This window comes from Littorina saxatilis, unplaced genomic scaffold (genome assembly GCF_037325665.1).
Source record: "Littorina saxatilis isolate snail1 unplaced genomic scaffold, US_GU_Lsax_2.0 scaffold_558, whole genome shotgun sequence".
NCBI lineage: Eukaryota > Metazoa > Mollusca > Gastropoda > Littorinimorpha > Littorinidae > Littorina > Littorina saxatilis.
In genome coordinates, this window is record NW_027126707.1 from 34,171 (window position 1) to 60,923 (window position 26,753).

The 26,753-nt window shown below is 41.9% G+C and overlaps 1 protein-coding gene and 1 long non-coding RNA gene across 2 annotated transcripts; both read left to right on the forward strand.

Moving 5' to 3' along the window:
* Positions 1-1,963: 1,963 nt before the first annotated feature.
* Positions 1,964-12,517, forward strand: LOC138955207 (uncharacterized). Its single transcript, XM_070326863.1, has 6 exons — positions 1,964-2,325; positions 6,695-6,795; positions 7,609-7,668; positions 8,322-8,370; positions 9,735-9,809; positions 12,239-12,517. Exons 1-6 carry the CDS (start codon positions 2,196-2,198, stop codon positions 12,331-12,333), a joined length of 510 nt encoding a protein of 169 aa, XP_070182964.1. The 5' UTR covers positions 1,964-2,195; the 3' UTR covers positions 12,334-12,517.
* A 500-nt stretch (positions 12,518-13,017) lies between these two features.
* Positions 13,018-25,912, forward strand: LOC138955208 (uncharacterized). Its single transcript, XR_011452143.1, has 3 exons — positions 13,018-13,236; positions 14,085-14,159; positions 21,885-25,912. It is a non-coding gene; the product is annotated as an uncharacterized lncRNA (long non-coding RNA).
* Positions 25,913-26,753: the final 841 nt, after the last annotated feature.

The following is a 26,753-nucleotide window of genomic DNA, read 5'->3' on the forward strand; positions in this document are numbered from 1 at the left end:
TAAACGAGCAAAAGGCATTCCCAAGGCAGCCATTCCAAGTGAATTTGCACACACGAAAGTAAGTTTATGACTTCATAGGTAAAGTAAAGGAATTTTGACACCAACGCATGTTCTATTAGTCTTTAACTTTATTCTACTTTTCGTGACAAGAAAAGCTTTTAGACATTGGTGTTCACTTTTATTTCAATACTTGTTTTAGTATTTGTTAGGAAACCTTTTGAGTGGAAAAACACCAACGTCTCATTTTTGGAGCTTTTTGCGTAATCTTATTTGTGAAAATGATAGATTCCAAAGCAATATTTCTGAACACCCTAAGAAAGAAAAAACTATTTTAAGACATGCCCTTTCAGGTGTTTACTGTTTTTAAGCAAGAAAATGCGATTTCGTAAAAATATGTCCGTTTTAACAAAATGGCGGGAAAATTAACAATTTCGTTTTTTATACGTTTTTAAAAAGGGGATCATAAGCAACATTGCCCTGAACCGAGAATTTGAAAAGACCCATTTTTACCCGAAATATTAGCATTTTAGTTGAGTTAGAAAGCCATTGTAATGGAATGTCAACCGACTGAGCTGCCGGGGCCCTACACCACATATTAGAGTTATCGAACGTTGATTGTTGGTGGACGCCGGGAAAATGGCGTCTTGTGAAGATTTGCGGAATGCTGTCGAGTACGTTCGCCATGATCGCAAGAGTAAAAGGGTAAGTATTTTGACGCATATCAACATGAATGAACCTGCCACACGTCTGTTTACTTAATGTGTAAAGCACGTAGGGTCATCTCAATGCGTCCCCACGCTGCATCAGTGCATGCCCACTAAAAACCTGGATCAAAAGAACATTAGAGGCATGTGACATGTCATTCGCCATACTGGTCCCAGTTTCGAGTATCTCCCTGACCCATCGAGGACCCTGGAGATACTCATGCACTGACGAAGGAGGGGAGTGAATCTTTGTGTTACAGAATGGTCATTAGCCCCATCGATGAACCATGTTTACAGGCCATAATATTGGGAGACACTGGCAGTGGTTACGTAGAGGGTGGCCTCAACTTTTCGAAACCGGCCCGCCGTTTTAAAAGACAGTATAAAAGGAATTAAAATATGGGGTCACACGGGTATTCATCCGGGGTTGCTCATAATGATATCAAAGATGGTGACCACTTGAAGTTATAACCGAAAATGATAAACTTGATCTAAATAATGTTGTTAATATCATGATCAAATCATCTTGCTTAAATTTGAATGACCTTTCTGTGCTTTTTCAACCAATCTGGGGGGTAAACGGTGCCGCTCTTCAAACATCCAAAACACTTTGATTTTATCGAAAAATCACAACCAAGTTAGAAGCAAAATAAGGAGAAAACATCAAATTATCGTACATAAACAAACCCGGTGCAAATCAGATCTATATTGCATGAGCAAAAATCAATTTACAAATGTGGGCACGGAACTGCACTATTACAGTATTAGTATTACCAAAATATACATGTTTACAAACAATAGAAACACATCAAGGCTGGCTGTGTGGTGCTGGTTTGTAACAGGGTACACAGTGTGCTATCATTGAAGAAGATAGTGTTGTTAATCAACATCAGGGGCCAGATAATGCCAATATTGGGTAAAAGAGTAATTGATTGATTTATGAAGCCCTCCAGAGAGACAGTCCTGACTCTTTACAATGTATTCAACATAAGTTATGGATCGAGAGACATGCCTCCACTTTGCGTAAAATGTCTTGCAATACCCATGCGTACTTGCTAAGTTGCTTACACCAGATGGACAAAAGAGGATTTGTAAAGTGCATATGAATTATGATTGCATGTGATATGCAGCTTTTGTGCATGTTTGCTTACGCCCTGCGAATCACATAGGATTTTCTCAGGGTGTCAGCACGCTGCCTTCTAAAAAAAAAAAATAATAATAATAACATTGAAGTTATGACACATGCCCCAAAGATGAACGCCAATAGGTAAAAAGAACCCGTAAGACAAATTTTAATTAGGTTATACTGCCTCAAGGGAAAATGCTGATAAAAAGTTTAAAAAAAAACTAAAATAGTGTGATTGTTGATTGCTCTTGGGTTTTGTCCTTGTATGTATTGGTGTATTTTGTTAGTTGTCTACTTTATTGTTGTTGTTTTTCTTCCATGAACAGCTGAACCAGCCTGCAGATTTAAAGAAAAAAGAACTCCAGATGTCATCTTTTTCAAATGAAGAACTTCAAAGCATGGTCAGGTCCATGGGAACGTCCCTCAAAGGAATCCATGCAGGGACTGTACCGTGTGAAAGGCATGATCTATACTACAAGAGTGACATAACAAGACGTAAGTTTTGCAGTTGGAAAATCTCTTTTTTATATAATAGTATTAATACAGATGACATTCACGCATCCACGGTTAAAAGGTGAACTTGTAAATGAAGCATTTCAATGTGTTCTGGCACTGATCAGCCACAACATTCTATTTTGTGCATGTGAGGGATGGAATTTAGTTTGCTGTGTTACTCGCTGTGGCAAGAGTAAATCATATTTCACATTGTCACCACCATTCACATGCATATATATATATATATATATAAAAGGAGACAGTATCAACAATCACCACTTTTATTTATAAAATAGTATTCAGAACAGAACTAGCTTGCCTGTGAACTCAACACATCTAGCAACATCTTACAGATATGGACATAAGAAATTCAGAAAGTCAGATGCAGAGACAAACGTCTTAAAACCGTGAAACTTGCCATACACCATGCGTGTAAAAAAAATTACCATTATGACGGCATGCCCTATGCAGACATTTTTTAACCTATTTTCCCTTTTTATTTGCATATTTAAGAGGTATTTGCTTTTATTTGTGTCATTCCCTGTGATGATCCTATGTGATTTACGGGGTGTTAAGCAATGGTGAACATTGTGTCATTGCACTATTGTCTGTGGCCAGTTGGCTGTGAATGTGGCATGAGACTGATTTGAGTCTTTGCTGTCTTGCATGGAATCACATTTGAAGACCTCAGGGACGGAAGCAAACTGGTCTAACTTGACTTTTTCTTGTTTTGAGAAAATGACGGTCAAACTCAAAGTTTATTGATTGTACATGTCAAAAAGCAAATTATTTTTCTTGTTTGTCAGTGTCACCCATTCTGATATTTGTTCACTTAGATCCTTTTTCCAGTCAGTAAATCTGATTTCGGGTTTTGTTGTAAATGTAAATATATATGAAATTTAAGTTGAGGAGTTTAGTTACAGGTCCCAAGACCGATCCCACTTTATTTTGAGTCCACTGGCCTAGTCCACCTTTCTTGTCATGATAGATTCGCTATCAAGGGCCAAGGCCACTTCTCAAAAGGGATGCTACAACACTGACAAGTTTTCATCGAAGGGGAGATTCGACTTGGTTCGAAGGAATAAGTACTGAATTTGATGTTTTTATGTGGTCAAGTTATACCTCGTAAGGTTTAGGGGTGACTGACACAATTTTTGTGGGAAAAACTGTGGTTGATCAGTGTAGTTAGCGCTGAGCATAACTCCAGGTCTTCGTTCCGAAAACAATGGCTAGATAGGCGGAATCTGGGTCATCCTGCAAGTGTGGAAATATCATGGTGTACAGTCATTCGTTTGTGCGAAGACTTAGCCAGTTCGCTGAGAGGGATGGTCTAGTGAATAATCACTTTGGATTTCAGCAATGCATGTGCAATGTGTCCAGGAAGGGGGTCGGAGGCTGGAAGATAACAAATCTTTTTGAGGCTGCCGACTCAGTCACTCGACTGAGTTGTTGATTTTGTTGAGGGCGGTCGGTCATAGACTCGGAGCATGTGTGTGTGCTATGGGGCCACAGCCGGGTGTGTGCTGATGACATGAGACCAGGTATTAGCGATAAGAAATTTCAGGGCGGTTGGTCATAGACTCAGACTCAGAGCATGTGTGTGTGCTATGGAGTCACAGCCGGGTGTGTGTGCTGATGACATGAGACCAGGTATTAGCGATAAGAAATTTCAAGGCGGTTGGTCATAGACTCAGAGCATGTGTGTGTGCTATGGGGCCACAGCCGGGTGTGTGCTGATGACATGAGACCAGGCAGGGCTGGACTAGGCGAAGAGGAGGGGGGGGGGGTTGCCTGTGGTGGCCCAGGCGGATCAGTTCATTTTATGACTGTTTTTTTCCAAAAGTATATTGTGAAGATATGGGTGTGAAGGCGCGAAGCGATGAGCCGACGGCGCGAAGCGCCTAGCGTGCTAGGGGGGTCCGGGGGCATGCCCCCCCGTAAAATTTTGAAAAAAAGGATGCAAAATGGTGCAATCTGGTGCATTCTGAGGATGATCATTACCAGTTTCAGGCAGCAGATTTTGTCACTGATTAATACCCCAAAAATTGAAACTCAATGTAAAATAAAGAAATGCATACCTCATTCAATATTTTTATTTTTTGGCTGGGGGGGGGGGGGCGGAAACCCTAGAACCCACCCCCCCCCCCTCGTTGTGGGGGTCAGGGGGCAAAGCCCCCTGAAGCTGACGGGTAGGTCATATTCTGAGATAGGAAAATGGTCGCTCCTTGCATGAAACGGCATAAAATAAGCAATAATAAAAAAAAAAATTAAGTAAGTAAGGTACATGTTTAGGCTAGGGGGGGGGTTGCGCAACCCCCATAACCCCCCCGGTAGTCCGGCCCTGCCAGGTATTAGCGATAAGAAATTTCAGGGCGGTTGGTCATAGACTCAGAGCATGTGGGTGTGCTATGGAGTCACAGCCGGTGTATGTGCTGATGACAGAAGACCAAGTAGCAGCTGTAAGAACATTCAGGGCGGTCAGTCATGGATGATAGACTAAGACCATGTGTGGTTGCTTATGACTAGTAGAGTTAATGGAGACAAATCTACCAGTTCTTCTTCTTCTGCGTTCGATGTTGGAATCTACCAGTAAATTACATCTGACAATGACTATTACACTGAGAAAGCAGTTGGCGGCGGTGCAAGATTTTTGGATTTGGTGAACATTTTTAATTCTGTGTTGGTTTTTTACGATGTTACAAGCATTGGTTTTTGGTCATTCCATTTGCAGACGTTTGCGGGAATGCATTGAGTCGGGATGCGATCCTCGCATGCGTCCTGATTTCAAACTTGATAGCCAAATGTACGTTAACATTGTTGGCAGGGGAGGCTTATGCCTCCAGCAATTGGTTGGGAAAAAACGGCGCCGGATCCAACTACTTACGACAGATGTTTCGCATTAGACCTGACATTGTGATCTTACAACTTGGGGGAAATGATTTCAGGTTTTCAGAACCTATGGATGCTGAGGAGTTTGCCTTGTGGCTCCGGATCCAACTACTTACGACAGATGTTTCGCACTAGACCTGACGTTGTGATCTTACAACTTGGGGGGGAATGATTGCAGGTTTTCAAAAACTATGGATGCTGAGGAGTTGCCTTGACGATGCTGGCATTCGCAAGTTGTGGTTGGTGGCAGTCTGCCTCTCTTCATGCCAACCGCCGATTACAGAGGATTGCTGGGCTTATCGGCCACAATAGAGCAACGCTATCACGCCTGGGCTCAAGATATTAACGCCAGGCTGGCAGAACACAGTGCTGACTTGCATTACGTTACGGTTTGGTGCCATTACAAAATTTCAATTTCAGGAGGAGAAAAGAGGCTTGTTTGCGGCCGACGGCGTACATTTGTCTCAACACGGCAGTTACCTAAGGTATAAATCGCTACGGGGCTGCGACTTCTGGGGTGGGACTTGCGCGTGACGCCTATTTTTAGCCAGGGCCACGCTACACCTGATATTTTGTGTTGCGTTGCAGGGGGGGATGGACGGTTAGTGGCGTCTGAAGCCAGCGGTCAACGGGTGCCTGTGGTCGAGCATTACGTTACGGTTTGGTGCTATGACAAAGTTTCAATTTCAGGAGGAGAAAAGAGGTTTGTTTGCGGCCGACGGCGTACATTTGTCTCAACAGGGCAGTTACCTAATGTATAAATCGCTACGGGGCGCTCTGATCGCGGCCAGCAAACGCTGGGGGGAAGCGGGCTATCGGCGCTGCTAAGTAAAGCTTTCTGTGCAGGCAGCCTTGCGTGCAGCGAGCAAGAGCACTGTATACATGCACGAGACGCGCGGACAGCGTGACCTGTTGGAGGCAGACAGTCTCCAGCGCGGAATTGTTAGGTCATACTTGTCATTGTCCTGAGAAGACTCTGTGCAGTTGGTTGGGCTTTGATAAATGTGTTCAGTTAAGTAACTGAAAGATTTAAGGCTTCTCTCACCGCCGGCATTTAAAAAAAAATGTGTAACGAGTTCAGCTTTCAAATTAATATGGAGTATGAACTGTAACCTAACTAAGAAACACTTAAAAGGATTTACTCAAATACGCCCCGTAACTATGGTAAACAGTCAGTCGAAGATGAAGATGACGATTGACGACCGCAGTCTCAAATGCACAATTCACCCTTCTTTGTTGTTACTATATAACGCTAACCGTCAAACACTTAGATCTGCCTATTTTTTGTTTTCCTTTTGCAATTGCATACAGATGTTATTTGACCCCCTGAGTCTGATGTTATATTTTTTTGGACGATATGAGACAGTTTTGTGGTGGGTATTGGGCTTTAAGGATAAGGGTATCCTTAAATTAAAACTGAACATTAGCCTTCTTGAGGTTTTTACTGCCATTAAAAAAATATTAAAAAATTTGTTTGCAGGCTCTCTGGACGCTACCATGATGGCCCATGTTTTAAGTGAAGAGCAAAATGACAGTGTCATGGATCAACTTCTTGCCCTGTTTCCTGTGGTTGGAATGCAGGTGATTAAATTGCTTTGTTAAAATATGATGACATTTTTTTTTCATGGCTGTCGTGTGTCATTGACTCTCTGAAATCAGTTATAACCCCTAATAATTCCTGTGCATGCGTCACCTCTGACGCACTCTTTTCTGATGTCAAGACATTTAAAAGTGGCAGAAGAATCAATCTGTTCCATTTGGCTACTCAGAAGAAAAAAGAAGACTGTGTGCTTGACTACATGTCCCTTTTTTCACATTTAGACGTTGTATCTTTGGAAGGATTGTTTTCTGGTTAAGAAGCAAGACTTGTTTTTCTTGTGTTTTTTGGTACAGTTTTTGAAGGAGTTGGGTATGCAAGCACCACACCTCAAATGGAAATAACTTGCATCTAGATCTAAGCTTACTTTCGATTTCGAAGTGGGCATACCCCTTCTTTCAAAACATTGCTTAGCATAGAGCTTCTTGGCGGTCGCATATCCCAGATAGTGATAATGCCTTCATGAGGTACGTAAGTCTCTTTACAGGAAGACAATGAACTAAATTATTGTACAGAATGTCTTTACATGAGTCGGTGCACTATTACAATTTACTGTATTAATGGTTGAACCCTTTGACAATTTATTCATGATCATGTTTTGTGTGCAACAAAACAAACATGTTTGTGTGCCTGTTTAAAAGAAAGAAAGAGGTTCAGTTTTTTGTTTTTTTATCAACAAGAAAATTTTGGTGTTGGTGGTCAAAACTAGGGTCAGTCAGGAAACCGAAGACAACAATTTATTTTTATTTTTTATTCTGGCCTTAACAAGAGTTCAATTTGACTCTTTTCTTTTTCAGGATATGGATTACATTTTGCGGGTTTTATTTCCAGTAACACTGAAACAAATTAAGAATCAAGTAAGTATTGATTGTATTAAATTTATTACACTCAATGTTTGTCCTTGCTATGTTACTCTGTCTTGTTTAAATGATGTTGAAAATGGGCATCAGAGCCTATAGATTGTGTTCTTTGTTTAGGGAAATAACATTTTGGTATTAGTATCAACAGTCACATGTATGGTCAAGGCTTGACATTTTTTGTTTTTTCCGTCTTTCTGACGGAAAGAAACTTAATAATTTATGTTTGGAGGGGAAGGGAGGTATGTCACTATATGTGTGTGTCTGTCTGTATTATTTCTTTCCAAGGCCTATTTCTCAGCTCCCTGACCACCCACGCACATGTAACTGTAAGTTATTGCATGAGAACCAGTTTACCATTCTCCTGGGGACATGACCACGAAAGGAACCCCCAAGTCACTCAAACTACTTTAAAATGTGAAAAAACATTGACACTGTGGCGAAATCCTCTCACGCCAAGTCTCATGATCACAAGACTTCAGTATAGGCTGAGTCTATGACGCACAAAAGAAAATGATGCGAATCCATACGTCATCAAAAGACGCCATCTTTTTTATAAAAATGAAAATCTCAGGTCAAGTCTACATTTTAGATAAAAGGTAAAGACATTTAGACGTTGATTCATGAAGCTTGTATTATGTGTTTGGCTTCAGATTGACTTCCCTAAACAAGACGATTATGAAGAGGATTCCGACTACAAGGGTAAGTGAACATACTTTGTAACTTTAATTAAATCTTATCCAGGGATCGTACTAGACTTTCTTAAATTGTGTGATCTGTGTGCAGAACCTCATCAAAAATGCATCACCACCTGTTATTATGTGTAACCTTCCTCCAGGGCTTTTGAAATGGCTGAAAGAGTTTTGCAATATTTCAAGATGTTGATGAATACAAAGAACAAAAACGTCTTCTAAAATGCGTGAGGCCACTGGGAAATGCATTATCATTGCAATTTTTGCAACATGTATGGAATCCCCTTCAGGAAAAGAAAACCAACTGACTATATTTTCAATGGGTACTGACTATTTACACAGGAGTACAAACTCTCTACAGATACCACAGACTGATACTGGCCTACTTCCATCTTTTAAATCCAGTGATGTGTGTAATGGTTTTCACTGACTGGGAGACCATTGAATGATTGATGTGGCATGCCATCTTGTATTTTAATTAATATTAATAATATTGTTGAACTGTCTGTCATTCTTTGGCAAACACTTAAAGATAGATAAGTTTGTTTATTTTTAGCTAGTTAAAATCTCTCCAAAGCCATCAACCAGGCTTTCTGGGCAGGCACAGGCATGCTAAAATTAAGACAAACTGAGACTTTCATCCAGAATGGCGCCTGTTCAAGGAAGTTTTCATTTGTTATACATTTTATTTTACACTTTTCCTGTGAGAAAAGTTCAAGAAGACCCTAGTCCCACTTACGATTTTTCCGCAGCACATTTGTCCTTGAATCTCAACGAGTGCGACTGATTCTAATTTTGCGCGCTTTTTCGCTGCCAAGCGTGCGCTAACCTCAAAGAAAGAAAGAAAGCCGCTCAACGCGTCACAGTTTTCTGCTTAGTGGCAAGTACTGTGAACAGTGACTTGAGATGCGCTTTGAAATTAAATGATAAAATATTAATTTCTCCTCAGTGCAGGCATAATTGTGGCTGTAATTTACAGATTGACTTAATTACACCATGACTGTGTCACCCCTGAAAGCCTGGGTGATTCTGCGAGAGAGACTTAAACGAACTAATCCATCTTTAACCATACTTCACATGTGCTAACTTCTCCATCTAAGCCTGCCAATTTGCCAAATGTTATATGCAAGGTGGATCGAGGCCCTACTCAAAGGCGAGTAGGTGCTAGCTTAGACGAAATTGAAACTTTTGTTTTAGATCTTAATCTCATGGTTCAATTTGGTCTTAGCTAGCACCTACTTTCATTTTAGTAGGGCCTCGATAAGTGCGATATATATGGTAAGTGTTTTTATTGAAAGAAAATTAACCAAAAAATGTTACAATATATATGGAACATTCAGTCAGATTTTGCTCATACGCATTTCTTGTTTACAGTTTCACAAAGTGACATGGATTGCTCAGAGTCAGAAGGAGACAGTGATCAGTGCCAGGGAGGACTTCAAACAAAAGGTATTAAACATTGTGTATAGTATCTGTAAGCTGAGTGTAACTGAGATCATTTCAGAAACAGCTGTAAGCTGAGTGTAACTGAGATCATTTCAGAAACAGCTGTAAGCTGAGTGTAACTGAGATCATTTCAGAAACATGATTGATGATTTGAAATATATATATAATTTTTATCAAGTTGTTTTTACATGATGTTGAAGAACTTGAAAGTTGTTTAAAGACAATCTGCAATTGATGAACAACTGAGCTAAGGACCAAGAAGATGACTTCAAAGTACCCATATAGGCCTCGGAACCGGGGGGAGCAGGATGGGCAGCTGCCCCCCCCCCCCCCTTATGTATCTGTGGGGGGCAAACATGCCCCCCCAACACCACCACCACTAATTTTTGGGTCCTAAATAAAATTCCCTTCCTCACATTTTATTCTGAGAGAGTTCACAAGAGTAAAAAAATTAGTGCCACACTGTCAGAAATGCTTCGGCTTCTTCTTCTTCTTCTTCTTCTTGGCGTTCGCAGAGGTTACACAATCAGTCCAGCACTGGTGATAAATGTTGTCGTTTTCTCCAACTCCTGTCGACTGCCGTATAGTTTGGTCTGCAAGGGAGTTGGTGACGGCCACACTTCTTTTCGTTCCTCATCTAGTAAGGGACATCGCTGTAAGATGTGTTCCGCTGATGCTTCGGCTTCAGGGGGCTATGCCCCCTGACTTCCAGTTGTTACATAGGCTAGCAGCTGTGTTAAGATCTAGATTAAAATCACGACATGTTGTGTCCACTGGGCATTGCGTTTCGTTCGTGTCAGTCAGAAATCATTTTGGTTTTAAGGCTATGGTGGGAGACACTGCACCAGCGTAGATATGCTGTGAAAACAAAAGAAGGAAAAAAACTCAAGAAACTGCTACACTGAGCTTGACACGTTTTGCGCTATAACCATAGAACCAGGTGGCTTCTTGTTAGGAGGGAGATTGAAGGGTAAGGATTTTGTTGCAATTGATGAATCTATATATATATACGACTAGTGTCTGTGTGTCTGTGTGTCTGTGTGTCTGTGTGTCTGTGCGCGATGCGCGGCCAAGGTTCTCGATGGATCTGTTTCAAATTTGGTGATCATATTCAGGTACACCCTGGACACAACCTGGTCGATGAGATATTTCAACACGTGTTCTCAGCGCGCAGCGCGGAACCGATTTTGGTTCCACCTCAGCTATTTTGGTTCCACCTCAGCTTACCCGGGCCCCCATACCGACACACCATAGCCGCTACACCACATCACAACGCCAAAGTTCTCGGTGGTTCTTTTTCAAATTTGGACACCGTATTCAGCTACACCCCGGACACAATATCATCGATGAGATATTTCAACACGTGCTATCAGCGCGCAGCGCTAAACTCATGTTCGTTTTTGTGTTTATTTCACCATTATAAGTAACTCTTCCTTATCTTCTCCAGTGTTTGGCGTTTATCTCCCTTCCTTCGTGTGGCTTTCCCGTTCAGTTGTAAGTTACTATTTATTTTTAGAATGTCACTGCGCTGTCCAGAACGCTTCCCTTGCACCCGTAAGTTGTTCTTACTGTCAAAGTGAAAAGGTCGAATCAATTTATAGCCACGCGAAAAAATACACTCTCACCTATCTCTATATATTTATAGATACAGATATGCATATATATATACGGCTTCTCTGTGTGTGTGTGTGTTTGTGTGTGTGTGTAGGCAAAAACCTATGTATTATAGAGTTCTGTTTGTGATGGGGTCTAGCGGCTTTTGTCTGTCTGCATGTTCTGGCATGTGAGAAGCCACAGCAGATAATATAGGGCTAAGAAATAAGCTCTAAAATTCTCAATCCCGTTTGACAGGACTTCGCCTTTCAAAGGTGATTGTGGTGAACCGCCACGCTGTCTGTCTCTGTCGCGCCGTTCACCCCAAATTCCCGTTTCTGAGAGTGACTATTTTTAGAATGTCACTGCGCTGTCCAGAACGCTTCCCTTGCACCCGTAAGTTGTTCTTACTGTCAAAGTGAAAAGGTCGAATCAATTTATAGCCACGCGAAAAATACACTCTCACCTATCTCTATATATTTATAGATACAGATATGCATATATATATACGGCTTCTCTGTGTGTGTGTGTGTTTGTGTGTGTGTGTAGGCAAAAACCTATGTATTATAGAGTTCTGTTTGTGATGGGGTCTAGCGGCTTTTGTCTGTCTGTATGTTCTGGCATTTGAGAAGCCACAGCAGATAATATAGGGCTAAGAAATAAGCTCTAAAATTCTCAATCCCGTTTGACAGGACTTCGCCTGCAGAGGTGATTGTGATGAACCGCCACGCTGTCTGTCTCTGTCTCGCGATTCACCCCGGCGAAGCCGGGTATTCCTCTAGTACAATATATATGGAACATTCAGTCAGATTTTGCTCATACGCATTTCTTGTTTACAGTTTCACAGAGGGACATGGATTGCTCAGAGTCAGAAGGAGACAGTGATCAGTGCCAGGGAGGACTTCAAACAAAAGGTATTAAACATTGTGTATAGTATCTGTAAGCTGAGTGTAACTGAGATCATTTCAGAAACAGCTGTAAGCTGAGTGTAACTGAGATCATTTCAGAAACAGCTGTAAGCTGAGTGTAACTGAGATCATTTCAGAAACATGATTGATGATTTGAAATATATATATAATTTTTATCAAGTTGTTTTTACATGATGTTGAAGAACTTGAAAGTTGTTTAAAGACAATCTGCAATTGATGAACAACTGAGCTAAGGACCAAGAAGATGACTTCAAAGTACCCATATAGGCCTCGGAACCGGGGGGAGCAGGATGGGCAGCTGCCCCCCCCCCCCCCTTATGTATCTGTGGGGGGCAAACATGCCCCCCCAACACCACCACCACTAATTTTTGGGTCCTAAATAAAATTCCCTTCCTCACATTTTATTCTGAGAGAGTTCACAAGAGTAAAAAAATTAGTGCCACACTGTCAGAAATGCTTCGGCTTCAGGGGGCTATGCCCCCTGACTTCCAGTTGTTACATAGGCTAGCAGCTGTGTTAAGATCTAGATTAAAATCACGACATGTTGTGTCCACTGGGCATTGCGTTTCGTTCGTGTCAGTCAGAAATCATTTTGGTTTTAAGGCTATGGTGGGAGACACTGCACCAGCGTAGATATGCTGTGAAAACAAAAGAAGGAAAAAAACTCAAGAAACTGCTACACTGAGCTTGACACGTTTTGCGCTATAACCATAGAACCAGGTGGCTTCTTGTTAGGAGGGAGATTGAAGGGTAAGGATTTTGTTGCAATTGATGAATACAATATATATGGAACATTCAGTCAGATTTTGCTCATACGCATTTCTTGTTTACAGTTTCACAGAGGGACATGGATTGCTCAGAGTCAGAAGGAGACAGTGATCAGTGCCAGGGAGGACTTCAAACAAAAGGTATTAAACATTGTGTATAGTATCTGTAAGCTGAGTGTAACTGAGATCATTTCAGAAACAGCTGTAAGCTGAGTGTAACTGAGATCATTTCAGAAACAGCTGTAAGCTGAGTGTAACTGAGATCATTTCAGAAACATGATTGATGATTTGAAATATATATATAATTTTTATCAAGTTGTTTTTACATGATGTTGAAGAACTTGAAAGTTGTTTAAAGACAATCTGCAATTGATGAACAACTGAGCTAAGGACCAAGAAGATGACTTCAAAGTACCCATATAGGCCTCGGAACCGGGGGGAGCAGGATGGGCAGCTGCCCCCCCCCCCCCCCTTATGTATCTGTGGGGGCAAACATGCCCCCCCAACACCACCACCACTAATTTTTGGGTCCTAAATAAAATTCCCTTCCTCACATTTTATTCTGAGAGAGTTCACAAGAGTAAAAAAATTAGTGCCACACTGTCAGAAATGCTTCGGCTTCAGGGGGCTATGCCCCCTGACTTCCAGTTGTTACATAGGCTAGCAGCTGTGTTAAGATCTAGATTAAAATCACGACATGTTGTGTCCACTGGGCATTGCGTTTCGTTCGTGTCAGTCAGAAATCATTTTGGTTTTAAGGCTATGGTGGGAGACACTGCACCAGCGTAGATATGCTGTGAAAACAAAAGAAGGAAAAAAACTCAAGAAACTGCTACACTGAGCTTGACACGTTTTGCGCTATAACCATAGAACCAGGTGGCTTCTTGTTAGGAGGGAGATTGAAGGGTAAGGATTTTGTTGCAATTGATGAATACAATATATATGGAACATTCAGTCAGATTTTGCTCATACGCATTTCTTGTTTACAGTTTCACAGAGGGACATGGATTGCTCAGAGTCAGAAGGAGACGGTGATCAGTGCCAGGGAGGACTTCAAACAAAAGGTATTAAACATTGTGTATAGTATCTGTAAGCTGAGTGTAACTGAGATCATTTCAGAAACAGCTGTAAGCTGAGTGTAACTGAGATCATTTCAGAAACAGCTGTAAGCTGAGTGTAACTGAGATCATTTCAGAAACATGATTGATGATTTGAAATATATATATAATTTTTATCAAGTTGTTTTTACATGATGTTGAAGAACTTGAAAGTTGTTTAAAGACAATCTGCAATTGATGAACAACTGAGCTAAGGACCAAGAAGATGACTTCAAAGTACCCATATAGGCCTCGGAACCGGGGGGAGCAGGATGGGCAGCTGCCCCCCCCCCCCCCCCCTTATGTATCTGTGGGGGGCAAACATGCCCCCCCAACACCACCACCACTAATTTTTGGGTCCTAAATAAAATTCCCTTCCTCACATTTTATTCTGAGAGAGTTCACAAGAGTAAAAAAATTAGTGCCACACTGTCAGAAATGCTTCGGCTTCAGGGGGCTATGCCCCCTGACTTCCAGTTGTTACATAGGCTAGCAGCTGTGTTAAGATCTAGATTAAAATCACGACATGTTGTGTCCACTGGGCATTGCGTTTCGTTCGTGTCAGTCAGAAATCATTTTGGTTTTAAGGCTATGGTGGGAGACACTGCACCAGCGTAGATATGCTGTGAAAACAAAAGAAGGAAAAAACTCAAGAAACTGCTACACTGAGCTTGACACGTTTTGCGCTATAACCATAGAACCAGGTGGCTTCTTGTTAGGAGGGAGATTGAAGGGTAAGGATTTTGTTGCAATTGATGAAATTTACCTGCGGTGACGTGCTTCTGACCCCCTGAATAGCCCCTTTTTAATGAAACTCTCACTTGTCAGCCTTTGAGCACATCTTTAGTAGCACAGGTGTGTGTGTGTGTGTGCGTATTCTAGGTATTCAGTGGGAACCAAATAATGTGCCACTCTCCTCCCCCCCCCTCAACTCCCCCCCCCCAAAAAAAAACCAAAAAAAAAACACACACACAAAAAACAGAACAACAACAACAAAACATCAAAACTTGTCCTTCCACCCGTGAAACGTCAATTCAGCCAACAAGCTGGGTACCTCATAGATGACAGGAAGACAGAACCACACACTCTAGAGTACCTTCCCAGGCCCTCCAACCACTGGAATGCCCCTTGAAATGTTTAAACATGAAGTTAACTCCTAAATGCAAGGAAAGCACATTCTTAAATACATGGGAGTTTACATTTTGGCTGTGTAACCTCTTCAGAAATCATAGTTTTTTTGTTATTGATTTTTCTGCTCTGAATATTTCACGCTGAATTCTCGCTGCCCTGAAAGTTTTTTTAGGGGTGATTAATTGTCTTTCGCTGAATTGCCATGTAACCCCTTCCACAGTCTTTGGTGAGTACCAGATGATTAATGCCGTCTTTGTTAAAATAAATCCACAGGTTATGACAACATGTTACATCAAGACACACAAGTTTGAAAGAACTGCTTTCCTCCTTATTGACTCGTTGTTGGCACACACACACAACAAAACCTTTGCATGATATATGAGGCCAAGAAAAATTGTAAGCATCTGGGCAGAGAGTGAAGGATTGTGAGAGAACTGAAGCTAGTGCAGGTACCGAAAGTTCATTGACCGGGTCAAATATATGTGATTGGGATTTTACAGCAACAACTGGCAATGGAAGGAGATGGGGTTTTGGGCTTGACTGGTGAGGTCAGTCAGACAACCATTAGCATTAAATACCCTTTGTCCTTTTGCCAGCAAAGAGGACACAAAACGTCAACTCGCCTCATGCTTTGGTTTCTTTAATCTGCTTATGATTGGACTCAATGAATATGACAGCTAATGAGCTATGCCTATGACTTTATGAACTGGAATGTATCGTCTTTCTTTTTTATTTTTTTATTTTTTTTTATTTTTTTATTTTTTTTATATAATTCTTTCAGCTTACAACCTTTTCGACAAGAGAAAAAAAAGCAAAAGGAAAAAAGAAAAGAAAATGAAAAAGAACGAAACGCGACAGGACAACGATAACATATGTATCGTTAGTCGTATAGCATGGTATGCCATGTTATTGTTGATTGTTCGATTGTTTGTCAACAGAGTTTTTTCTCGATATATATTTCACGAAGGCACAGTTGGGGAAAGTTCAACAAAGCGAATAGTGTAGATCTGGGTCAACGAAGAAGAGTGTTCCTGGTGGAACGTGAAGTCCGTGTCCGTCAGGCGTGTTATGTAGGCGTGGTCGGCTCACCATCACTGTGTGCCACTGCAGTCTAGCATGACGTGGCAACACGCCTCAATGTGTTGTTTCATTCTTTCTATCTGATCGGCGTACCTAAGCAGGTCAACATCGCACCATCGTCTGAGACAGCTAAGGATAATGCTGTATTGTAGATCAGTGTCTTCAGTTTCTTCAGTAAAATAAAACCAGTTGTCCACAACACCTTCTCTCAGTCCATACTGAAACACCATCCGGTCAGTCAATGCATACAGACAGTGGTGTCCATAGCGATGATCAAGGACAACTTTTCTCACAACAGGTGTCACGGCACACTCTAAGACTGCCTCTCTTTCCTTAGGCTTGAGTGAAGACAAATAATGGGTTACAGTATCGCGCCGATCTTCCCAATACTGAAGGAACTCGTTCTCTGAATTCGTGTCGCTGGTGTCACACAACGTTTTATCTGTGTCAGGGTCTTGATCCATTGCAGAATCAGGCGGTTCCTGCGTGTAATTGTCGGTGTTGTTGTAATCAGGGCGCTGTGCCGTCTGACTGGGTGGGGTCTCAAACACATTGTCAACAACACCGGACTCAGCGTTTTGTTCCACACTTGTAATGCTGTCACTGTTTATGTTTACGTCGTGTGACTGACCTTTGACCTGATGTTGTCTTGTCGCCGCACGCTGCGTGTCTCGCCTGAGTTCGCTCGGTGACTTGTGTCGGTAGCGTGCAAAAGTGACTGGTTCGGGTTTCCCAATGGCGGATGCTGAGTCACTGTCCCATCTCAAGATGAGTGTTGTTGTTTTTCCCTTGCCGTGCACGTCCCATGAAGACAGGGAGCACTTCATGGCCAGAGTCTGCAGAACTGACTCTAAGGCAACTGGTAGTCCTGGAATGTCCATCATATAGGAACGAAGGAAGAACTTTTGGATGAAAAAAGGGAGAGCTCAAAATCTCGCTGCTCGCTGGTAGCCAGGGGCAGATCACTCGTATCGTCTTTCTATTCAACTTTTGCGTCTACTCAGTCAAAGCATGTCAGTCAGGATTGGCCAAAATATTGACCAAAACCGACATAAATTTTCTGCTTGTGCAAAGTTCTAATATGTACCGGCTCTGTTGTTTACACATTTCAAATTTAAAGATTTAAAAGTTGAACCTTTTATGTACGGCAACCACATCTTACACATCTTATTACTTACTCTACAATAGTGTTAGACATTATTATGTTGGTTGCGTTTCTCTTTTAGTTCTCAGGGTCACCTCGAATGCCCCAGTGGGCTGGTATTTTATTTGTTTTTTTTAAAATTATTTTTGGGGATTTCTGCCTCCTTGGTCCAGTCACCTGTATTTCTTTTTTGAAACACTCTTTACTCCCTACCCTGTCACAAATGACTACCATTGGACCAATGTTGCTCTCTGTTGTATGAGCCATATATTGACAAGTTTTTGATGTATTATTTTGTATTGTAGGGAATTGGGAGACAAACTTAGGTGCCATTATTGTGGAAATATTCTATGAAGGTGGTAGTATTTGGTAATTTATGCCCGATTCTATTGTTTATTTTTAAACAAATTTATAACTTTTATACCGGTTTTTAAACCTGGTTTCGAAAAGTTGAGGTCACCCTCCACGTTGCCAGTGTGTCCGAATTTTATGGCCTGTAAACATGGTTCATCTATGAGGCTAGTGACATACCTCCAATGTTATTTTTGACTTTTTAGTGTGCAGCGTGGGGACACACTGAGATGATCTTACGTGTTTTACTGGGCGTTAAGCAAACCTGAGCTAAATAAACTTTGTTACTTTTAAAGGCCCAATACCCACCACAAAACTGTCTCAAACCGGCCCCAAAATGATAAAATCAGACTCAGGAGGTCAAATAACACCTATGTGCAAAAGAAATACCAAAAATAGGCAGATCTAGGTGTTTTGACGGTTAGCGTAATATATTAAGAACAAAGAAGGGCGATTCAAGCATTTGAGATTGCGGGCAGTAACTGTCAACTTTGTCTGGCTGTTTACCTTAGTTACGGGGCGTATCTGAGTAAATTTTTTTAGGTGTGTCTTAGTTAGGGTAAAGTTCATACTCCATATTATTTTGGAGGCTGAACTCGTCAAAAAAAGTTTGAAAAGGCTGGCAGGGTCAGTCGCTTTAAGGGACAGCTTTCAATCTGGAATAGTGTTCATGGTGTTGCCTGAGTTCTTGTTCTTGCACTTTATTAATTGCACAGAAACTCGTTTGTTTTTTTTCTCCATCAAACTTGAATTTAGGACCACTTGGCCTTTTATCGAGCTGGAACATTTTTTTTAAAGTGCTATTTGCAAAACGAATAAGAGGTGGAAGAAAAGTTTTGTTTGAAAGCTTTTTTTGTTTGGAAGATTTCTCTGCTCACCAATGTTGGGTTTTCATTGGATGATAGGTGAATGTTTGAAGATTATCAGTAAACAAAAAACAGCAACTCCAATTTGCTTCACAGAGCTGTCAAAAACAGGAGGATTTGTGGAAAAACGGAGCTTTAAGAATACATGAGGATATTCTCTGTTCTGTTTGTGTCTGAATTCAGTCTAATTGGACCTATAGAGTGGGTCTAATTGGACCTATAGAGCGAGTCACGCAAGCCATCACTGCTGCCAAGGTCGAGTACTTCCACGACCGCATCGCCAACGCCTCATCATCCAGGGAGCTGTTCTCCATCATGTCCTCTCTCCTGGGCTCCTCCCCCGCTGCCCCCTTACCCACTGCTCACCCACCGCAAGATATCCCGGAGTTCTTCATGGACAAGATTGACAAGCTTCGGAGAACACTCGATCAGCAGCCCTTCGTCCCGTCCCCACCCTCCCGCTCCTTCTCAGGCTCCTCTCTCACGTGCTTTCAGCCTGTCACTCAAAACCACGTCAAGCGACTCATCACCAAGACGGCCATCAAGACCTGCGAGCTAGACCCCCTGCCAGGCTTCCTCTTCACCAAGTGTCTGGACAAGCTCCTGCCGTCTATAACAGATATCATCAACATCTCCCTGGCCACAGGCGTCGTTCCCGACTGCTTCAAGTCTGCCGTTGTCCGCCCACTCATCAAGAAGCCCGGCCTTGTCGTCAACGAGTTGAAGAACTACCGTCCTGTGTCCAACCTCAGACCTGCCCTTTCTCTCCAAGCTTCTGGAGCGTATCATCCTGGAGCAGTTGAGCGCCCACCTGTCTCGGAACTCGCTGATGCCAGTGTACCAGTCAGCGTACCGCCCTCACCACAGCACCGAGACGGCGCTCCTGCGAATCACCACGGACCTCCTGAACGCAACAGATAGCGGTCTCGTCTCTGCCCTTGTGCTGCTGGACCTTTCCGCGGCCTTCGACACGATCGACCACCAGCTACTCGTCGATCGCCTCAGTTCCACGCTCGGCATTCACGACACCGCCCTCTCTTGGTTCCGGAACTACCTCCAGAACCGCTCTCAGACTGTCACCACTGATTCGTTCTCTTCTCAGTCTTCGGCGTCCCACAACCTGTACACCCAACCCCTCTCCCTGGTCATCGAACGCCACGGCTTGAACTACAACTCCTTTGCCGATGACACGCAGCTCCAGAACAGCGCCAAGCCGGAGGACGTTGACCATCTCCTGGGATCCATCTCCAGTTGTTTCACTGGCATCAAGAACTGGATGACTGAGAACAAGTTGAAGCTGAACAGTGAGAAGACGGAGGCCCTTCTCGTTGGAACACGACAGAAGATTGCTTCCCTCACTGTGACCGACCTCCAGCTGGATGACGCGACTGTTCCATTCTCCCCTGCTGTCAAGAGCCTTGGCGTCATTCTCGACTCCACTCTCTCCATGCAGACACACATCTCCTTCATCATCAAGACCTGCTTTTTCCACCTACGACGCATCGCCTCCATCCGTCGCTACCTCACCCACGACGCCTGTGTCAAGCTGGTTGTCTCCCTCATCTTCAGTCGTCTGGACTACTGCAACTCCCTTCTGGCTGGCCTCCCCGCCTCATCCATTCATGGCCTACAACTAGTCCAGAACGCTGCTGCCAGGCTGACGTTGAGGAAGACAAAGCGAGACCACATCACCCCCCTACTTCGCTCTTTGCACTGGCTCCCTGTCAACACCCGAATCTCCTACAAACTGTCCACTCTGGTCTACAAGTGTCTCAACGACTCTGCTCCCGAGTACCTTCAATCCTCCCTGGACCTGTACACCCAGCCCTCCGACCGTCCCCTTCGTTCTGCTGCTGACCCACTCCGCCTTCACATCCCTCGCTCGAAACTCGCATCTGCTGGTCAGCGTGCATTCCCCTCCGCGGGCCCCTCCGTCTGGAACTCCCTGCCGCTTGACGCGTTCAAGAGTAGGTTGAAGACTCAGTTCTTCCCGTAGCTGGCTGCGACTTTCATGTTCGACGTGATGTTTTGTGCCCCAAAAGACATTCTTGTGCTGTGCTCTGTGAGAGGTGTTTTCTTTGTGTTTAATATTATTTTGTTTGGACCTAGCTATTGATGTGTACATTGTTGTTAAACAGTTGTTTGTTGTATGTTTATCGGGATTTGCTAGTGTGTGATAGGGTTCGTGTTCGTCTGTAGATGTTAGTTTCTTTGTTAGTCCTGTGTTGACAACTCTTCGACAAGCGCTTAGAACTGTACCCACGGAATACGCGCTATATAAGCTTCATATTGATTGATTGATTGAGTGGAATCTTTTATGCAAACTTGTAATTATGCATGTAATGCACATGGTCGGGTACAAGCGCAATTATGACCCATTACAAAGTTAAACAAAAAGATTTAGCCTCTTGTTCTTGCTTTACCCTGGCAGTTACTCAAACCAACACAAGTCCCTCAAAGATGGGGTAAACACAGGACAAAAGAAGAAGTTGAACATCATACTAGAAATAGCCAATGAAACATTTTAAAGTGTCCTGCAAGCGGATTTTGACACATCCTCATATCAAAATTTGATATGGCCTATCTTATTACTTTTGTCACAAAGTGTTTTCCACTCAACTTTTAGACCTGTAAAACCAGCGGTTTGGCTGTAGTCAAAGAAAACATAATACGACTCATTGTCGTCAGGCTGACGTCGTAACGAGTAGTTTCGCTGCGTATTTGCAAAGTATGCAACAACAAAACACACATATTTGCAAAACTATACAACAAAGGGGTAAAACACCTTTTAGTCAGACTGTATTTAGAAAGATTCAACTACCACCCTAAAAGGCACTGAAAAGCAACAACTTTCAGCTGTAGCGGAAGTGTTGTGTGGTATTGTTTTTTCTCATTATAGCCTAGTGTCGTATTATATTTTTTCTCGTTACAGCCTAACTACTTGCTTTACAGGGCTAAAGTTTGAGTGGAAGACTTTTTGGGATATAAGGAATCAGACAGAACATGTGCAGAATCAGAACATGTCATACTTCGATACGAGAAGGTTTGTAAAACCGCTTGCTGGCCCCTTTAAGCTGTATCGTCTCCACAATTTTAATTCTTGTTGTTATTATTTTTCAGATTTGACATCATCAGCATCGTTTTCCCAAAAAAGGACGGAGCAGAAAAGGAAGAGTTCCTGTCGCAACAGACCAGTGAAAGAAGACAGCAAGAGAAAAAGAAAGAAATTTGTTTGTCCTGTTGATGGGTGCAAAGGTGCCACCCAGAACATCAAGAAACATATGAGACAAGTTCACAAAGACATCCCTGAGCAGGAATACAATCTTGGTGAGAAAAGAAAAGACATTCAAAGACAAAAGTTTATGTGGAAGTGCCAAGAAAAAGATTGTACATGGGTGGGGGATAGGCTGGATAAACATCTCCAGGGAAAAGCGCATGGCTTCACATTACATCAGGCTACAAACACTGCCAGAAAGTATCGGGCAAATCAGTTGCCAAAAGGTGTTCCGCAGAAACGTAGTGGCAAAGATCTTGTCAATTGTGACACACTTTCTCAAGAATTTTTTAACTGGTTTACCTCGATTGAAGGGGGAAATTACATTCCGGAGTATTTGTCAGCACACAAAAAAAAAGAAAGGCTTGAGCAGAACAAAAAAGTGGCAAATATGATAAAAACTGTTTTGACGGTCTCTTTAGGAGAGAAGGATTTCCAGGTGAGTGAACTAAGTGAACTGGTAAACATTGGCAAGTCTAATTCGGTCATCACAAAACTGGCCGAAACTCGAACATGGGGAACTGTTCGAAATTACTTGCATGCGCTCAGCCACTTTTTGAGGTTTGTTGAAGCCTGCTATCCATCAGCTTTGAGTCAAGCTACACTCAACATCATCAAAGCAAACTTGAAAGGATGCATCCACACGGTTGTAAAGTTGACACAAGAACAGAATCAGAAGAGGAAACTTGCAGATCGCAAAAGATTGCTTTCTTGGCCGGATCTTTGCAACTATGTTGATGCCGATCTAGCACAGACATACATGGAGAAATTCAAGAAACGACCAAAAAAGGATGTTGCAGAAAAAGTTGCCAAACATTTGCTTCTTAAAATCGCTGCTGAGAATGGTAAAAGAACAGGAGTATATGCTGACATCACTGTGAAGCATTTTGAAGAAGCAGAAGAGGAAGGGGAGGGGTTTGTGATTTTAGTGGATGAAGGGAAAACTTTCAGAGCTTCAGGAGGTGCTGGCGTCTTTTTGTCTCCAGAGGAACATCATCTCGTTGCCGAGTTTCTAGCAAAATGCAGACCCTTATTCTCCCCAGAAACAGATCAAATATTTTGTCGAAGTTCTGGAAAGCGTAGTTCTGTCAGAAATATCCAGGAGTACTTGCAGGAAGCATGGGATGAATACGGCAAGAACAGAGATGTGGATCTGGGACAAATCACTTGCACGTTGTTGAGAAAAACATTGGTAACAATGTCAAGGAAGAAAGGTTTGGACAGAAGAGAACAAGAAGAGATGGCTCTGCACATGAACCACCATCTGAACACAGCAGATCGTCATTATGACGTCAACACTGGCCAACGTATCACTGCCAAGTTTAGGCAAATCATTCGCAAGTTTGATGAACGAGCATCATCTGAATCCGAGGACTCGGCATCAGAAGTTTCATGTGATGATCAGATTATGTCAGACGAGAGCTTTGACAATGAGTACCTTCCTTTGGCATCTCTTGAAGAGAAAAGTGTCGCTGTTGGATCATTACATTCCGACCATCAAGGAACAACCGAAGTCGGTCTGAAAGCCTTGAAGTTTGGAAGAGAACTCGTTTTTTCAGGAGATGATGCTCAGAGATTGTCACTCTGTTGCGCCAGAGTCATTCAGTTTGGCAAAACAAAACAAGGCATTGTCACAAAGAAAATGATTGTAGATACTGTAAAATCAGCAGGTCCAAACTTTGTTGATTTGTTATTAAACTATTCAGAAAATCAACTCTGCACAAAAATAAGAACAGAGATCAGAAAAAAATAACTTCATTTCACTCCCCTCAGAAACGGTCAGCCATGGTCGTCTCGGTGCCATCCTCGGCCCTTCCTCTCTCTCCCTGACGACCTCTAATGCATGTTGGCCACTGTTATGGAAATAGTATTTGTCAAAATTGTTCATATTTTGGCATCAACCACTTGAACACCTGGAGGTGACTTCTCACAGTGTTTGATAGTTACATGCCATTGTGTCTTACTTGGTAGAAATTATTTCTTGCATCAATGTCATGTGAACTGTCTTTATGGAGCTGCCGGCTCTCAAGACCAAGGTGTCAGATATGATGACATGACATTTCATGGGAAAAAAACATGCATTCTCCAAGTATCTCTTGCTTGACTGGTATGTCCATGTACAGTGTACAGTTTATCACGGAAGATCTATGTGTTCAAGGATTATTACCTGTGTTGCCTGCCTTCCATTTAAACGTTTCTGATGAATGTGCTGTACACTGTTATATGATTGTTATTGTGTTTTTGTTTTGTGTGTGCATTTTTTTGCAACTTGAGCATGCTGAATTAGTGTTGAGTTACAATGTCCCTAGCATGTCCTAATTTTATTGGTTGTAAGGCCGGCTGGCAACTTTTCTTCTATGTTTTTTTCTTTGTTTTGTTTTGTTTTGTTTTTAGTTACAGTGAGGGCACATCCTGAGAAGACTTTGTTGTTGAGCTACCCTGATAATAATAATAATATCGCCTATTTAAACGTGTGACAGAACGTCATTTTAGGTCATTCTGACCTGACATGCTTGCAAAATGCATGCTTACCATGTTGTACAAACAACCAATGTAAGTTTTTCTTTTTCTTTTTTGTTAGAAGATAATGAACCGACACACATCTTGAACAAGCAATTATGTCCTTCCATCATGATCTTACGTTTACTGGGCGTTAAGCAAACGTGGACTGAACTGAACAGGACCGTCACATTTTTATCAGAAGTTTGATATAGCTTGCATATAGTGTGTGTGTGTGTGTGTATGGTTTTGTGTGTGTGTGTGTGTGTGTGATTTTCATGTTGAAGATGTGTGAGTTGAGATTCCTGCTTTCCAGGGATTGCAACAAAAGGTGAATAGAGGGTATCTTTATAGTCTTTTGGAGATGGCTTGTTCCCTGGCATTATGTGGTGTTACGCAAGAACCAAAGACAGTTTGCTATAACAGAGACAAAATGTATTTACTTACACAATGTTTCGAATGACAGGAGGGTTATTTTTTCCTCCTCAAAATAAGCATTACTTTATCTGAATTACCTCACTCGAATTTGATACAATAATCTGCATAGACATGCACACAAAGGAAGTTCAAACATTGATGAATTGCATTGGTTGTAAGAAGAAATTATCAAGGGCTGAAGCCAGAAAGCAAAAGACCTTGCGAAGTATAAAGAAAATTCCAAATTCAGGAGCATGTGGTTTTGATTTCACAATGCATGTGAGAAAATGAACATGCAATTTGCAAGCTTTAAGGCTTTAAAGAAGAAGAAAGATTACCCACCAGTGCTGTGTTCAGGTTATCAGTTCAATTGTTTTTGCTATTGTTCCCTTTTTTTTGAAAATATACTGTAATCGTTAACTTTCCCCAAACAACATGTGCTTAGAAGTTAGATAGTTGTCAACTGATTTATTATGTTAATTATATTATACAATTTAAATTTTTTTCTCAGTTAGCCACATTGTTTGAAATGTCCAGGTCAGTTGCCTTGAGCTTGAGGCCTCATTCATGTGTTGAATAATGATAATGTTTGGTTTGGTCAGTCTTAACAGGTACCAGAAATTGCTAATCTTGTGACACCAAAGAACTGTGTTTAATTTGTGTCCAACATTGAGTAATGTTTTTTTGAAGGATTACACACATACCGGTAGTCAGATTTTATTTTCAAATTTCTTCAGTCTACATATTTCATTTAAGTATTGTTACAGCAAGTAAGTAGTTTGTGTGTGAACGTATAGTTGTTCATAAATACAAAACTGTAAATTAGTGTGCCTTAGACAAGTCATTTTCATTTTTGTGGTGGGGACACATAGAAGTTCATTGAAATCTGTCATTTCTGTCCTCAGCTTATATCTACTATCTCCCCTCCCGGAGAAGCCCTGGGGGGGGGGGGGGGGGGGGGGGGGGGGGGGGGGGGCATTTGTTGTTAAATGACTTTTGGATTGAAAACAGCACCTATATAGGACAACATGTACCATGACACATGTTTGAAAGAAAGTGCTTCATATTAATGTAGATATGAGTTTTAGAGATATGTTTTTTTAAATGTTTTTTGGTTACAGTTGCATCACAGTGTTGTCAAAAGCAACAAGAAACAAATTGCTGTGAACATAATGGTGTGGCAAAGATCTTACAACAATTAAATTTCAAGTTAGTCAACAAAAGGAATTGTATTTTTTTTTTTAAAGAAGATAATAAATAAAACACTGTAGGGGACGAACGCCGCAGTACCATTAAGTCATTGACAGAGCGAGTACATGAAGGTTATGGAGCAGCGTCTCTGTCTTTGACTTTGCAGTTCTGCCCACGCAGGCATTTGTCGCTGTACTTAAAATGCACACGCACAATAAACCACAGCAGGAAACAAGCATTGCATAGAAATCAGTCTACTGTTTCTAATGATAAAACATGCAGTCAACATATTAAAACAATAAAAAGATGGATTCTTTCACTTTTTTTTTTAATGATTAGCACAAATCATTCTCCAGATGGCTCAGAATATAAGAAACAAGGTGGTGGTATTTACAACAAGTGTCATTTTCCCATTTTTTTCTCCCCTCAGATAGATAATGTGTTTGTTAATGTGTTTGTTCCTTTTCTCTCTCTGCAAACCGTTTCCCCCCAGAGTTGGCCTTGGGGAACCTGCAGGGCTGTCTCTCTTTTAGTTCACAGGGGCATCTCCATATTGCTTACAGTGATGATCATGACTTCATTGATTTTTCACTGCAGACACCTGCCAC